This window comes from Suricata suricatta, chromosome 7, assembly GCF_006229205.1.
Source record: "Suricata suricatta isolate VVHF042 chromosome 7, meerkat_22Aug2017_6uvM2_HiC, whole genome shotgun sequence".
Classification (NCBI taxonomy): Eukaryota; Metazoa; Chordata; class Mammalia; order Carnivora; family Herpestidae; genus Suricata; species Suricata suricatta.
This window is the reverse complement of record NC_043706.1, coordinates 20,184,043-20,200,258: the sequence shown is the minus strand read 5'-3', so window position 1 is coordinate 20,200,258 and position 16,216 is coordinate 20,184,043. Positions and strand designations below refer to the sequence as shown.

General features: G+C 41.3%; 1 protein-coding gene across 3 annotated transcripts in view; it reads right to left on the bottom strand.

The window, feature by feature from the left end:
* The window catches only part of BLOC1S5 (biogenesis of lysosomal organelles complex 1 subunit 5), a 71,446-nt gene extending 57,681 nt beyond the window's left edge, over nucleotides 1–13,765 (bottom strand). For 2 of the 3 annotated variants that reach the window (XR_003910430.1, XM_029943405.1), the window contains exons 1-2: nucleotides 13,611–13,765; nucleotides 7,178–7,260 (exon numbers count right to left, since the gene is read on the bottom strand). Coding sequence is in view for 2 of the 3 variants with exons in the window: in XM_029943405.1 (XP_029799265.1) it covers nucleotides 7,178–7,260; nucleotides 13,611–13,725 (198 nt within the window). In the remaining variant the exon portion in view is untranslated. The remainder of the gene's footprint in view (nucleotides 1–7,177; nucleotides 7,261–13,610) is intronic. The other variant, XM_029943404.1, reaches the window with a different exon arrangement.
* Between the last annotated feature and the right edge of the window lie 2,451 nt (nucleotides 13,766–16,216).

Below are 16,216 nucleotides of genomic sequence, written 5' to 3'. Positions count from 1 at the left end.
TCTGACTTTGGCTCAGGTCATCTCATGGTTCATAGGTTTGAGCCTTGCATTAGGCTCTGGGCTGACAGCTCAGAGCCTGGATACTGCTTTAGATTCTGTGTCTCCTCTCTCTGCCCCTCCCCTGCTTGTGCTCACGTATGTGCTCTCTCTCAAAAACAAATAAACACTAAAAAATTTTTATTGAAAAAGGTTTTTGCACAGCAAAGGAAACCATCAACGACAAGAAAAGGCAACCTACTAAATGGGAGAAGATATTTGCAAATGATATATCAGATATGGTGTTAATATCCAAAATACATAAAGATTTTCTATAATTCAACACCAAATAACAAAATTCAATTAAAAAATGGACAGAGGACCTAAATAGACTTCTTTTCAGAAGACATACGGACAGCCGACAGACACATGAAAAGTGTTCAACATCACTCATCATCAGGGAAATGCAAATCAAAACCTCACACCTGTCAGAATAGCTGGAATCAAGAGGATAAGAAACACCAAGTGCTGGCAAGGATGTGGAGAAAAAGGAACCCCTATGTATTTTTAGTAAGAATATAAACTAGTGCAACCACTGTGGCAAAAAGTATGGAGATTCCTCAAAAAACTAAAAATAGAAATACCATTCAATTCAGTAGCTCCACTACTGCATATCTACCCAAAGAAAAGGAAAACACAAGGGGCGCCTGGGTGACTCAGTCAGTTAAGTGTCTGACTTAAGCTCAGGTCATGATCTCAGCTCGTGAGTTTGAGCCCCACATCAGGCTCTGTGCTGATGGCTCAGAGCCTGGAGCCTGCTTCAGATTCTCTCTGCCCCTGCCCTGCTCACACTCTGTCTCTCTCTCAAAAATAAATAAGCATTAAAAAAATAATAAAAAAATGAAAACACACACCTATATTTACTAGAGCATTATTTACAATAGTTTCACACACACACACAGAGAAACATTACTCACCCATAAAGAAGAATGAGATCTTGGCACTTGCAATGATATGGATGAACCTAGTACATACTATGTAAGTGAGTAAGTCAGATGGAAATGGACAAATACCATGTGATTTTGCTTATATGTGGAATCCAAAAAACAAAATAAACAAACTCATAAATAAAGAAAACAAAGAGATGGGTGCCAGAAGGGAGGGAGGTGGGTGGACAGGCACAGTGAATGAAAGCAGGGGATAAGTACAGGCTTCTACTGATGGAAGAAGTCTCAAGGACTGAAGGCTCAGCAGAGGGCATACAGTCAATGGCGCTGTTAATAGCATCTCATGGTGACAGGTGGTAGCTACAGTATGGTGAGTGCAGCATGACATACAGACTTGCTGAATTACTAATTTGTACACCTGAAACTAATGTAACATGGTGTGTCAATTATTCAATAAAAATAAAAATAAAAATAAAACCACTTATTTAAAGGGTTATTTCTTCTAGCAGGCAAATTGGGAGTCTCATATTATAGAAAGGGAGTTTATAGACTCGTTCATTTAAACAACATATAGGCTCAATGATAGTGTTACAAAAGATAATGTTAGAAATTAGGAACAGTCTTGCCCTTAAACTTACCCTCTGGTATGTGCTTGTTTTATGCTGATATCTTTGACCACAATGTACTGTTGACACTCATTACAAAAGCAAGACTATTTAATATTTAACATCTATATATATTCACATATATTCTGGTGCATAAATATCAAAGCTCAGCACTAATGAAGCTTGGCTTCTGGTGTGTAACACCATAAAATTACATATACAGTTAATTTTTAAGCTGAAATGAATAGCAAGTCCTCATGTAATGTTCTTAAAACAGTGCTTGGCAGTATGTGCTTAAAAGTGTTAGCAATTATTAATAAAATTAGTACAGTTACTATAATCTTTGTATTTAAGATGTAATTTGATAGTGTTAGAAAGGAAATGGGAGACCAATATAATAATTCAAAATTTTCTTTCAATCACTAAACTGGTTATTCCAACAAGATTTAAAACCATATTGTACACACATGTTTATTATATGCTATATGGGATGGGCTTTATCCTGATATTTAATAATCTGCCAGTTACCCTAAGAGTCTAGCCAAAATGAAAGATTAGAACGTCAAGTAAAATTCTAGCTTGACCTGACTTTTGAGGGATTTTCTCTTCATGAATTCAATCCACATTCCAACTCACTGACCCAATCCCTCCCATCCTGGAACTACTGTACTTATTTGAATACCATTTTTTTTAAACTTCTAATTTTAATCATCATTTCCTCCATTTTTTTCCATACTGGCTAACATCTATTTTCCTTTCTCAGCTCAAACACCACCCCCTCTATGAAAACTTTCCTCCCAGCACTGTGGGGAGTTGTTTCTGGAGCTGTTTCCTCCTGAGATCTCAAGTGCTTTGTGCTTATTTTATCATAATAATTCCTCCGTGAAAATTCACTGTTTGTAGGCCTTTCTTCCTCCTAGACTGTCAACTTCCTGGAGGTAGACAGTTTCTTATTTAGTTTTATATGCCTACTGTGACAGATAGTTCTGGATCTCCTTCTTCCTGTCAGTCCCCAAATACTATTTGAGGTGGTCTATGTGCCTGTGCAGACTGCCTGTTGCCCCCCACTGTCCATCTCCCACTGCCTAGCAGTGGGGAGACACTGGCAAAGTTAGAAGAAAAGCTGACATCATAGAGCCCTAGGCGCCAGGTATTGTGAGAGAAAAATAAACACTTGTGAAAGACACTATTTTTCAGGTGTCTATTACTACTACCTAAACACATTCCTTACTAATACATGTAGGTAATCAACAACTGGTCAATAAAGCACTGAAGGAATAAAATTTGCTAGTAATAAAATAAGCAATCAGAGGGGAGGCGTTGAGGGGATGGGCAAAGTGGGTGAAGGACAGTGGGAGACACAAGCTTCCAGTTACAAAATTATTATCTTGGGGATAAAGGCACAGCGAAGGGAATATGGTCAATGAATGGTACCGTAACAGCCTTGTATGGTGACAGATGGTAGCAACATGTGCGTGTATAGCTGAAACTAATGTCACATTGTGTGTCAACTATAATCAATAAAAAATGTTTTCCCATGAAAAGGAGACCTACGAAACTAAAAAAAAAAAAAAGAAATAGGAACTTGTACAGGACCATGTACCCCCAAAACACATCAGAGATGCTCATGAACAGGGGTCTTTCCTCTCTTCCACATGAGAGGCCATGACACCTCCTCTGTGGCTAGAAAGATAATGTATAGCAGACAGTGCCTCTACCCACTGATGCACTGGATCAATGCTCATGGAAAGGGCCCCACAGGGATCTCTGCTCGGTGGAACCAAAGAAAGATCTGCATAAAGTCAGGAGAAAGACAGTCAGCTGTCCAGAAATACTAAAAAACACAAAAAGAAAGCTTAAATATAACAGAACTTCAATACTTTAAGTAATGCTGCCACCATGTGGCACTTACTCCCTTCTTTAAAAATAAGATTCTATATAGAAAAAGATGATTGCTGCCTGTGCATAAACTTTTTGAAATACAAAAACTAAACAACTGTATTTTGAAATACTAGCTGGGTTTTCTTAAGGTGAACTCCATTTAAATGCAAGAGGGATGAAAGTTCTAGGGCGTTCTGGTAACTCTGCTCCACCATTCCTCTGCCCAATCATGCCATCTGGGGGTGACTTAGTAGATCCTACTATTTGGACCAAGATAGAAAAGAACTGTAAATAGTGCAGATATATATTCAAATCCAAAGCCCCTAAAATGTGTTCAGCCTTTTTCTTCTGAGAAGAAATGTCAGAATACAATACACATAAAATACAGGAAAGTTTCCAGGCTACTCTGAACCCTCAGGAAGACCAACTGAGGAGGTTATCGTGTAAAAGCGTAGATCAGGTATCTGTCAAGAAAAGGAATTATATTACATTTAGGTGAAGGTAACAAGTTAAACTTAGCTGACAAGAGATTTGTGAGTCTTTCATGACAGTACGAGAATATTTTGCTTTGTGAAGGGTGGGTCTGTGTCTGTCGTCTTCTTCAGAGCAGCACTGGTCCCCACGTCAAATCTCACACAAAGCAAGTGCTCGAGACACCTGCAAACCAACCTTGTCTCTACCATACCCAGTGTGATCATTTTATTCTCCAGTAAACATCTTTTTTAAGTTTTAGTTATTGGGGGAGGGGGAGAGAGAGAGAGAGAGAGAGAGAGAGAGAGTGGGAGGGAGGGAGGGGTGGAGAGAGAGCGAGAGAATCCCAAGCAGGATTCTGCACTGATGGCATGGAGCCCAACACAGGGCTCAGAGTCTCAAGTGGTGAGATCAGGACCTGAGCTGAAATCAGGAGCTGGAGGCTTACCTGACAAAGCCACCCTGCTTAGCAAAACTCTACTTTCCCTAAAATCATTGAAAGCTGAACTCGAGCTCATTCAAATTATTATAAATCCTTAACTTTTTTTTTTTTACTGTACTTACTACCATCTTTCTCTTAATAGTAACAGTTACCAACATTTGTCTAACATCTATATAGCAGGGATTTTTTTAAAAAAGTTATCAATCCTCACAAAAACTGCACAGTATATACTGTTCTTCCCATTTTTAAATGGGAAACTTAAACCTCAGTAAAGCAAGTAATCATAGCTAGTAAGAGGGTGGAAGGATTTGAATCCAAAGATGTCAAGCTCCAAGGCCTATGTTCTTTTCATTCCTCAACGTAGTCTCCTTTTGAAAAAGACCTTGGAGGGGTTCACAGTGCGGAATGCAGGTAGTTTCTCTCCTCTGAGACACATGCCCATCTTCCCTTGGCAACTATCTTCTATCCCAGTTAAAAGAGGTGTTGGCTTCAAGAGAAGCGAGCTCTTAACAGCATAAATGTAATACTTCTTTCATTTTCCATTCAACAAGCAGTTTCACTTATATAGACAGCCCTTTCCCAAAAACCATCTGCATTATTTAAAGAAAGCCGACACAGGGGCACCTGGGTGGCTCAGTCGGTAAGTGTCCGACTTCGGTTCAGGTCATAATCTCACAGCTCATGAGTTCAAGCCCTGCATCTGACTCTGTGCTGACAGCTAGAGCCTGAACCCTGCTTTGGATCCTGTGTTTCCAACTCTCTCTCTCTGCCCCTCCCCATACTCAGGCTCTGTCTCTCTCTCAAAAATAAACATTAAAAAAATTTTTTAATGCTAATATAAATATGACACATATTCTAGGGATAACTCAGTCACTAATCAGCAATGTGCAGCTTTTCAACATTGCTTTCCAACTCTGGGCTCAGTTTCTATGCAGTCGGTGGTTAGTGAGGGGCTGGATTAGAAAATCCATCTTAACTCCAAAATTCTATGTTTAATACCAAATAGATCTCTGAAGTTATATTTTTAAAACTCCTCAGTATTTCAAATTAATCAGACTGGCAAAAAGAAAAAAAGATAACTTATGAAAAAGATGGCTTATGACATCACTAGACATCAGAAAACGCAAGTTTTTGTCAAGGCTCTGCTGTTTTTCTTTTGAATCCTATTAAGCACTTACAATGCACTGGACATTGGTTTAGCCATTTTTAATATAATGAGAATAAGGTATTTTTATACAATTAGAAGTTCTGACTCTTATGGTACCTCTATTCTAAAGAAGGAAGACAGGCAATAACCAAATAAATAACAAGAAAAAAATCAGGTAGTTACATGAGCTTATGCTAGGTAGAATTCTAGGATGGCTGTCAAGATGCCCACCTCTAGTGTAAACATACATTGTTATTCAATCAAACCCTAATCTAGGTGCTACTGTGTATGTGTATATATTCTACAGATTTATTGAGGTTCCAGGGGCCCCTGGCTGACAGCAAATAAGGAAATGGGCACCTCACTGTCTCTGGGCAAAGAACTGAGTTTTGGTACAACCATGTTAGTTAGGAAGAGGACTCTGAGCTTCGAATAAGAACAATAAATGTCTGGCCAACTCTTGATTTTAACCTTGAGAGAGTCTGCGCCAAGAACCCAGCCATGTGATGCCCAGACTTAATTCTCACTAAGGAAGTGGCAATAGCATAAGGGAATCATCTCTAGATAATATTCTGTGTGTCCCAGATTATCTGCACCCACCACAACAGTAATGATGATGAAGATAGCTAACAGCTATTTCTTCCTAGGTACCGGATAATATTCTAAGATACACATGCATAGGCACACACATTGTGTGAACATGCACGCCTTTAATCTTTACAACAACCCTGTGAGATATGAGTATGAGTCTATTGAACCTAGAAACGGTGTCTGATGTTGCAGCTTTATCTTGAGTGCTCTTACCACAGGCTTTCTGTAGTTGCAAAGGATTTATGAAAAGGTTCTCTCCTTTTGGCATGTTTAGACTTTCTGCTTGGAGTCTTACTTGAAAATAGAACCCCAACTTACAAGGAACCATGAAATTTTTTGTGCAACACCATTTACCATCTATGTGACAGCAGCTTGGGATGCTGCTGTTTTATGTACAATGAACCAGCTGTACATGTGTCAAACCACAGGATGACAGGCTGGTGCATGAGCATCACTGGGGCCCAGCATGAAAGGTCGGCTGGCAGATGGTAAAGCCAGCAAGGCAGGGGCCAGGTCATAGAAGGATGCGTGGACTTCATCCTGTATGTAGCAATATCACCAACGGGTTTTAAAAAGTGAAATAATGTCAGAGCACACCGGCAGCATGGTAAAGACTGGATATGACTGGGCTGATGAAGCAGGCATGCAAATCAGAAGGGATGGAGATTTAGGAGCAATATACAAAAGAAATGGTCACTAAATGGAGGTCTCAACTGGGTCAGAACAACCAAGGATGAGTCTCATGTTTTAAGGTGAGTGCTCTGGGTGGGTGCTGATGCACTGAGAAAAAAAAAAAAGTAGAAAATGGATCTGGAAGACCTACACCCATCAGTCTTAAAAATCTTTTTTTTTTCACTGCATCTCATGTTACAGATGAAAAAACCTGAGGTCAACAGATATGAAATACCCCAGAGCAGCCACCGGGACTTGAGTCTTCTGCTGCCTAGTCTTTCAGGCCTTCCATGAACGGTAATGCCTCTTAATGAGCTTTACTTTGCCTATGTTATGAACACATAAATGGAAATTAGAGATTTTAAAACCACAGAATTCCCCTTCTGGATATTAACACACTAACAACTAGGGCAGTATTTTTACAAAATAAGTCTTAAATACTCACTTCAAATTCTTTCACAAAATAACGGGTTTCACCTTGAATAACTGGTCTGTGATCTAAAAGCCTTGAATGAATTTCTCCAAGGTCTATAAAGACAAAAACGAAATTCAAAGTTAATCCACGATGGGTGGCACAATCTCAAGCTTGATTTACTCTTCCCAATTCCCAAGAATACATGTAGATTAAAATCTAGTTTCGATTGGATTAAGAGGAAATCTTATCCACTGCCAGTAAATAGGTACAAGTACCTCTGAGAGCAATTTGGCAATATCTAATATAGCTTAGGACCTGCACACCTAGCAGTTAGTTTCATGCGTATGGTGTGCCCTAGAAAATCTCTTGCATAAATGAAAGACATTTAGAAATGTTTACAATATGAGTGTAACGTCAAAAGAAGAAAAAGGAAACAACCTGAACACACACATACAGTGGAATACTATAAATCAGCAAGTAAAAATGAATACATTGGAGCGCCTGGGTGACTCAGTCGGGTAAGTATCCGACTCTTGACTTCAGCTCAGGTCATGTTCTCTCAGGCTGTGAGACAGCCCCGGGTCAGCACAGAGCCTGCTTGGGATTCTCTCTTCCTCCCTCTCTACCCTTCCCCGTTTACACTCTTGTGCTCTCAAAATAAATAAACTTAGAAAATAACCCAAATGCACTAAGGTTACATTTATTAACATGGATACATCTCATAAACATAATGCTTGACATTTAGATTTCAGAAGAATGAAGGCATTTATCTAAACTTAAACAACATGCAAAGGACACTTAACTTGGGGGCATATACAGAAGCAATAAAACTAGAAAGAAATGCATGAGACTGGTAAATAGGAAATCCAAGACAGTGGTTACCTTTAGGGAGAAGAGAGGGCAATGCAATTAGAGCGGGATACCCAGCGAACTGAGTGTCTATTCAGATGGGCAGAGTGCTCATTACAGGTCTCTGTATTTTTTGATAAGTCTGAAAACATTAAGGGAAAAACTTACAAACTGTTAACTGTTTTTGTAAGTCAATCTATTCACTCTACTTTGTAACAACTATATAGTGTAAGAGGTAAACCTCAAAACTCCTGGAGGAAATTAAATCTCCAAATAAGAACATGCACCATTCATGTTCATTTACTGGTATAATTTGTTCCTCAAATCTTTTATTTTTGCAGACATGCAATGGGGCAAATTTCATTACTCTATTTAAGGAGTTTTATTAAGATACATCTTGGGAAGTACACTAAGTAAAAACACGTAAACAGAAATATAACTTTTGCTTAAGCCCTTCAATGACTCATTAGCCAGAACACTTCTATAAAAAAGTAATAGTTCATTTAAAAAGAAAAAAAAGAAAAGGTCTATGCTTAGTTAAATTTGGGAAACATCAGATAAAATTAAGTTAGTAAGACAGGTTCTTAACCTCAGATTTTCTGGGAGCCTACTGTTTACTTATATGAATTCTGAGTGGCCAAGTGAGGGCTGCAGTGTGCAGAAATTTATGGACCTTATTTGATTAAGAGAACCTATGTGGCAAAGAATATCTGTTCACATTTCAACAAACACCAGGGTTTTTGAAACACAATTGGCTAGCAGGCTGAAGTTCAAGCCTCCTAGTAGCCACATACGGTCCTTCACACCTGGTTCCGTGCCTGGTTCCCATGTTGACAATTCTGAACAACTTGTAGTTTTCCAAACACACCATGCTACCTCATGCATCCCTGCCACAGTTCCTGCTCTCACCACCCCCGGGAACCCTTCCCGAGTCTCCGTTCTTCCTTCCAAACTGCTCAGACATCACACTTCCTTGATATTTTCATTTGTTCTATTCAGCTTCTTCCTAGGTTTCAAGGAGTGCCCCTATTTTATGCCACCCGAAGCACCCGGGGCAATTACTTCTATCATACAACTTACTACATCGTCCTGAAATTCTCTCTCTCCTCCAGTGAGTATCTCAGAGACAACATTATTTGTATTACCTACAGATGATAATGGGTTAACATGTATTATTCTATTTGACTGAGAAGCTAGTAAGCTTTGTTGACTTGGGGAGATCTTCTGCAGCCTGATATCATGAGAATTTAGTTGGCCTTGGGAAAGAGAATTCAATTGTTTAGAAATGGATAGTGATGATGGGGCACCTAGGTGGCTCAGTTGGTTAAGTGTCCAACTTCGGCTCAGGTCATGATCTTATGGTTCGTGGGTCCAAGCTCCGCGTCAGGCTCTGTGCTGACAGCTCGGAGACTGAAGCCTGTTTCAAATTCTGTGTCTCTTTCTCTTTCTGCCTCTCCCCCACTCACACTCTGTGTCTCTCTCCCTCTCAAAAAACAGATATTAAAAAAATTTTAGAAATGGATAGTGATCACTTCTGAAACTGACAATGCCCCCAAATTTAAGATAGTAAAGACATGGGGAGAACATACATGTTGCTACAGAAATTAAGCCACTAAAACTGCAGAGCTCTCTTTATCTAATAAAAGTAGTTTATTCTCTGGCCCTGAATGTCCAGGCCTTTATTAAAATATCATAAGGAACAATTTACTGTAATTGTTTCTGATAACAGCATCACCAAAGAGATGTTTTTCTTCCTCACCACTTCTCAAAACCATGCTTTCTCATCCCCGCTGGTCTCACCAGGACTCTGTGAACAGTCACCCCTCTCTGTAACCCACTCCACACAGAGTCAGTTCTTGTCATTCCAGGAGCCATGTTTCAAAGTTGCCTTGTACACTGAACTAGAAAGCAATGAAATACTGGTCCTCCAGAAAATAATAAGGTTAGGTTCCTGCAAGCTTTGGTCACATTTTTTCAAGTCAAAATGCCATTTGTATCACATAGGTTTACCAACATCCTTGTGAAACACGCTAGTCTTAGTGTTCAAAGTCTGCTCTTCCGATAGAATCCTTTGTCCTGTATAAAACTTAGCAGGTATTCTTAAAGTTCTGCCACAGCCCCTTGATGTGCATGACCTACTTCACCTGCAAGTTGAACACTATTCATCCTGTACCACCTTTGAAAGTGTGGCCAGCACTTGACACAAGGGTTGAAGGCTTTCCTGACCCTACACAACTGCCCATAAATTTCTGTGGCCTTCAGCTTCATGACAACGCTGTCCTCCTCTCCACTCAATCAATCATCTCAAGAACCCACAATGTAGCTGCTCGCCCATCTATGAACGTGGCTTTGGCACTTTCGGGAATGGCCTAACACACAAACTGATGAATCTCCTTCCTTATTCTGGACTCCTGACTGATTAACATTGATCTCACAACAAACAGCACTGTAATTCATACCTGAAAGAAAATTATCTTCTACCGTGTCTTCTCTGTAAGGCGCACCACAGGGTATGTGTGTGCTTACGGAAAACTCAGCACCACACATGGGGGAATCACTTGAAAAAGCAAAATCACCAATAAAAAGCACAAAAATGTGAAAAATATAACACTAAATAAAAAGCAAAAAGGACAAATTTATGGTATGAGAGCTAAAACAAAAAGCAAAGTGTTGCCTTATTTAGCTTCAACTACGAATGTGCATGTAGGAAAAGTCAAATTTTTCTCTATTCTGTGCATGTGGGAATGACTATGAAAGCATCATCAATATGAATTCTGAAGTTACAAATTCACTTTAGCAATTAGGCAAATTCACAAATACTTAATTTACAAGATGAAGATCCACTGTTACCTACCTGCCTGAGTGCTTTATTTAAAATACAAATCTGGGGCACCTGCGTGGCTCAGTCAACTGCGTGTTCGACTTCAGCTCAAGTCATGATCTCACAGTTTGTGGGTTCGAGCTCTGTGTTGGGCGCTGTGCTGACAGCTCAGAGCCTGGAGCCTGCTTCAGATTCTGTATCTCCCTCTCTCTGCTCCCCGCCCCCATAAATAAAGAATTTTTTAAAAAATTAAAAAAAAAAAAAGAGAATACAAATCTAACCATGATTCTCATACTTGCTGGGTAGTTTCCTAACATTTAAGAAAAAGTCCAATGTAAGGCCAAGAAACCTTCCAGCTGATTCCCACCAAACCCCACCTCTCTCAGAGTCACTCTGTAGCAATATATGGAATTTCCCAAACACACCATGCTGTTTGAGGCCTCCACACCTTTGTTCAGGCTGTTCCAAACGAAGTCCAAAATACCCCTGCCCTCTTTTCTTAATTGCTAACACTTTACTCCTGACTCCAATGTTCAGGAAGCCCTTCCTATTTCCCAGTCTTTACCTCCTAATACCACCCCACCCTCCCCACGGGCCAGAAACTCTTCCCCTAGTGAAACTCTTTGTTTCCCTTTCACCAAACTCTCACAATAAACAATGATCTGTTCAGAACCAATGGTCTTCAAATAAGGATGAACTAAAAACAGATTTTCAGACTGAAAAGAGTGAATGGTTCCATAAAAAAGCCAAGGAAATTCTAGATATATTTTTAATTAAAACTCAATTTTTGATTAACTTGAAAAACTTTCCCTGAGTAATTTTTTTAAAGTAACACATGAAAATTTAAAAAAAAAAACTGTGTATGAAAGGATACAATCACAGAATGAAAAAGGCAACCCATGGAAGAAAAATACATACAATTAATCCATGAAAAAACGGGTTAATATCCCGACTTACCCAGAGAACTTCTACCACTCAACAACAAAAACCTGGTGAAAAAAATGGGTACAGGACTTCCATAGACATTTCTCCCAAGAACACATACAAGTGGCCAATAAGCACATAAAAAGATGCTCAACATCACTGATCATTAGGAAAATGAAAATCAAAACTACAAGACACTACTTCATAGCCATGAGGAGGGCCACCACCAAAGAACAGAAAATAACAAGTGTTGGTGAGGATGTGGAGAAAATGGAACCCTTGTGCACTGGGAGACCGTAAATAGTGCAGCTGCTATGGAAGACAGGATGGTGACTGCTCAGAAAATTAAAAATAGAATTATCATTTGACCCAGCAATTCCAGTTCTGGGCATAAACACAAAAGAACTGAAAGCAAGGACTCAAAGTTATTTGCATGCCTCTGTTCACAGCAGCATTATTCACAATAACCAAAAGGTGGAAGTAATCCAAGGGTCCATCCACAGATGAATGAGTACAGAAAATGTGGTATGGACAAACCACAATTAAAAAAAAAAAAGGAATATTATTCACCTTTCAAAAGGAAGAAAATTCTAACACATACTACAACGTGGATAAACCTTAAGGACATTATTCAAAGTGAGATAAGCCAGTCACAGAGGGGCAAATATTATACGATTTCGTGTATATGAAGTACCTAAAACGGTCACATACAGCCGAGGAAAGTGGAATGGTGACTGCTTGAAGCTGGAGGGAAGGGCCCGATGGGGAGTCAGTTTTCCACTGACACGAGGAGGTTCAGTCTGGGAGGATGAAGTTATGGAGATGGATGGTGGTGATGGCTGCACAACGTGGATGTACACTTAAAAACGGTTCTGATAAATTTTATGTTACATGTATTTCACCGCAGTTTAAAACATTCTTTAGTAGTTCACTTAGAGCGCACAGATAAACATCTATAATTTAGCCCTAACACCTACGCACCACTCTCGACACTAATTAGATTTAAGAGACACCCGGAAGTCTAGAAATAGCCACTGCCAGCTGTGCTGGGGACTGTCCACAATCCTGACAGATAAGGTCAAAACGAAATAGGCAGCAACCGAAGGATGTCATTCCGTGGGTAGTGCTGAGGAACTCTGGGATCCTCCACGGGGTTCAACACTGCAAGATGTTGAGACGGACAGGACCAGCGTAGGGTCAAGGGAGGATGAAGATGAGAAAAGTGGTGTCTAAATGGCAAAGACCCTGCTACAGGAAAACAGGGTTGTTGTGAGCATCGGGAATCAAATCTATTCAAGCTCTGTGAGAATACAGGTTGTACCCTTCTCCCAAAGCCGACAAGACAGATGGACATCTGTACGCATGTATGGCGCTTTCATGTTTTAAGACGCTTTCATTTGTTACCTCATTTACTCCTCGCATGACCCAGGAGCAGAGAGTCGCAGAGTAGGTAAAGCGGACGACCCAAAGTCACCCAACTCCTAAGCGACCTGACTGGGGGCGCAGACCCTTCCCGACCCCCAAGCTCGACGCTTTCTCTACGCGTTCAGGACGGTCGCGAGGCGGCGTCCTAAAAAGTTCCGCGCACAAAGGTCCTGGGCTTGGGAAAGGGGACAGGGGGCGGGCCTCGAGACTCCGGTCCGCGGGTTTTTCGAAGTAGTAACAGGGACTGAATTGGTTGGGTGTAACTGGAAGGCACCTGGCGTGGGGAACCACGCGGACTCCGGCCACGAGTCCCCCACCTCCCACGAACGCGAGACCGTCCCGGGGCTGGGGGGCGGCCCAGGGAGCGGCCCGGGTCAGAGGGCGCCGCCCCGAAGGGGGAGCGGCGCCGGGATCCACCAGAGCGACGGCCCCACCGCTCCGTACCCTTGATAATGAGGTGCGCTGGAGAGCCCGCGGTCCCCAGCGAATCCTTTTTCTTGTCGCCGCCGCCCGGGGAGGCCTCACAAACCACAGGAGTCTCCGTCCCTCCGCCACTCATCGCGACCTGCTCCGCCCACCCGCCTCCGCGACGCGCCTGCGCAGACCTGAACGTCCCACCTTCCGGGCGCGGGTGGTAGCGTCATCAAAGTGCGTCGGGGAAGTGGAGTCCACCCCGCGGGCCACAGTGCGGCCAGAGACGTAACTTGAAGAAGCCGATGGCGCCATGCTGGCTTAGGGCAGATGCTGGTGGCGTTGGGCCGTGCCTGAAAATTCGAGTGAACCTTTGTTGTTGCACCCTAAACCGGCTGGAATTTATTCTGGATTAGAGAGATTGAAGGAGAGGAGAAACAGCCGCAGAATGATAGTAATAGTAGTAGTCGAAGTATATTATTTCTATTATTACCTGCCACCAATATTTTATAAAACATTTTGGCGTGCGTTGCCGCTTTTGGTCAGCGTAGCAACTCGGGGAAAGGATTTTTTCATTTCTTTCTAACAAATGAAGAAAAAGGACTTTTTCATTTCTTTCTAACAAATGAAGAAATAGGGTTAAAGGTTAAGTAACTTGAGCCTAAGTCTAATCACTTAGACTCATTAGTGCCCCTATGAAGAAAAAACAAATTTGTTCTTGGCATTTGTATTTATAAAATTTCAACCAGTTGTATATGGTACGGTCTAAGAGAAAATATATGTAATTATGAAAGGCACCGATTTGCTGGGCAGCTTTGAATTGTGGTTATGAAGTATCAGCTCTGGGGGTGCCTGGGTGGCTCAGTCGGTTGAGCGGCCGGCTTTGGCTCAGGTCATGATCTCACAGTTCGTGGGTTCGAGCCCCGTGTCGGGCTCTGTGCTGGCAGCTAGCTCAGAGCCTGGAGCCTGCTTCAGATTTTGTGTCTCCCTCTCTCTCTGACCCTCCCTTGCTCACGCTGTCTCTCTCTGTCTCTCAAAAATAAACAAAAGACATAAAAAAAAAAAAAGTGTCAGCTCTGGGGATGCATGTATCCAATTGCTGCTTTTTGTTAAACTCCATAAAGTTCATCTTGTAATCCCAACAAGTCTTCGTGTCTGTTCTAAGTACTGACAACGTGCAGCTTTGCAATGGCTCCTTCACCTCCTGTGTTCATCCAGTGGTTCTAAGAATCATCTCTCAAGTCTACCCTTGTCCCCCCTTCCCCATTTCTGTACAGTCCTTATCATCCAGGGTCTTGCAGTCCAGTGCTAAAGAAACATAAACCAATATTTAAAGTATAAATCCTACAAATAATAGCATGAAGTGAGGTGCAGTAGGTGTGGGACACCCCAGGGGTGAGAGGTAGCCAGGAAAGGCTTCCCAGCAGAGGCACCTATTTATCCTCATCCCTGAAATGAAGAGATGTCAGTCAGGGTGTGTGAAGAGAGGATGGAACTTGTGGTTTTTCTGTCAGAGGAAATAACAAGCCCAAAGGCAAAGAGGCATAAAATAGATGGATTAATACATAAAATGTACAGCTAGTTAACTGCAAGTTGTTGCCTCTGGTTTGTAACCTTTCTAGTCTCACTTTCATTTCCCTCACTTTACTATCAACCTCTATAATTAGTTTTAAAGCCCTTCATTATTCTCCCCCCTTCTAGGTACTTTTCTCATTCAAGTTGTCTTCTGCACCTGCAAGCCTAAATTTCCTCTCTTAGCTTGTCTTCTTAGTGTCTTTGAATTACTTGGGCTCCTGGGTGGCTCAACTGGTTAAGCGTCCAACTTACAGCTGTCTGTGCTGACAGCTCAGAGCCTGGAGCCTGCTTCAGATTCTGTCTCCCTCTCTCTCTGGCCGCTCTCCTGCTCACACTCTGTGTCTCTCCATCTCTATAAAAAAAAATAATAAATGTTAAAAAAATTTTTTAAGTTCTGTTTCAGTAGTTCTGGGAGAGCTTTTACTTCCCCTTCCCCAGCTGCCGATTGATAATGATTTAAGTGATAGAAGAATTCCAGGTGCGGTACTTAAGACTTTAGAACCAGGCAGAATTTAGAAGTTCAGGCTCTGCCATTTGCCTGCAGTACCTTCCTTGTAAAATGGCAGTAAAATATCCATTTATGAGGTTCCGATGCTTAAAAAGATAATACCTATAAAGCATTTACTACAATGCCTGGCACAAAGCAAATGCTCGATAGATGTTATTATGATCATGAAAACCTCCTTATCTCCTTTTAAAGCCTTGTATAATCTGTTCTCATTCTTACAATTCACCTGTATCACCCACCACTAAAATATCCCATACTTTTTTAGGACTTCACAGTTTATAAAATGCTATCACATACCATCTGCCACATGTCTCTTAATCCTCTCATAATCTAGTTGAGGTAGCTATTAAAATACCCATTTTGATGAGTAAGCCGAGGGTCAGAGGCTATGGTAGAGAGCCTCCAAAGATGACTGTAGTGATTCCTTCTCTCCCTGATTATGCATGCAACATGCTTCTCTTCTCATCAAGACAGGAAGTGTCTTTCCTGTCCCCTTGAATCTGGACTGGCTTTTTGACTTGCTTTGATGACTAGATGTGGGCAGCAGCAGCGAGGA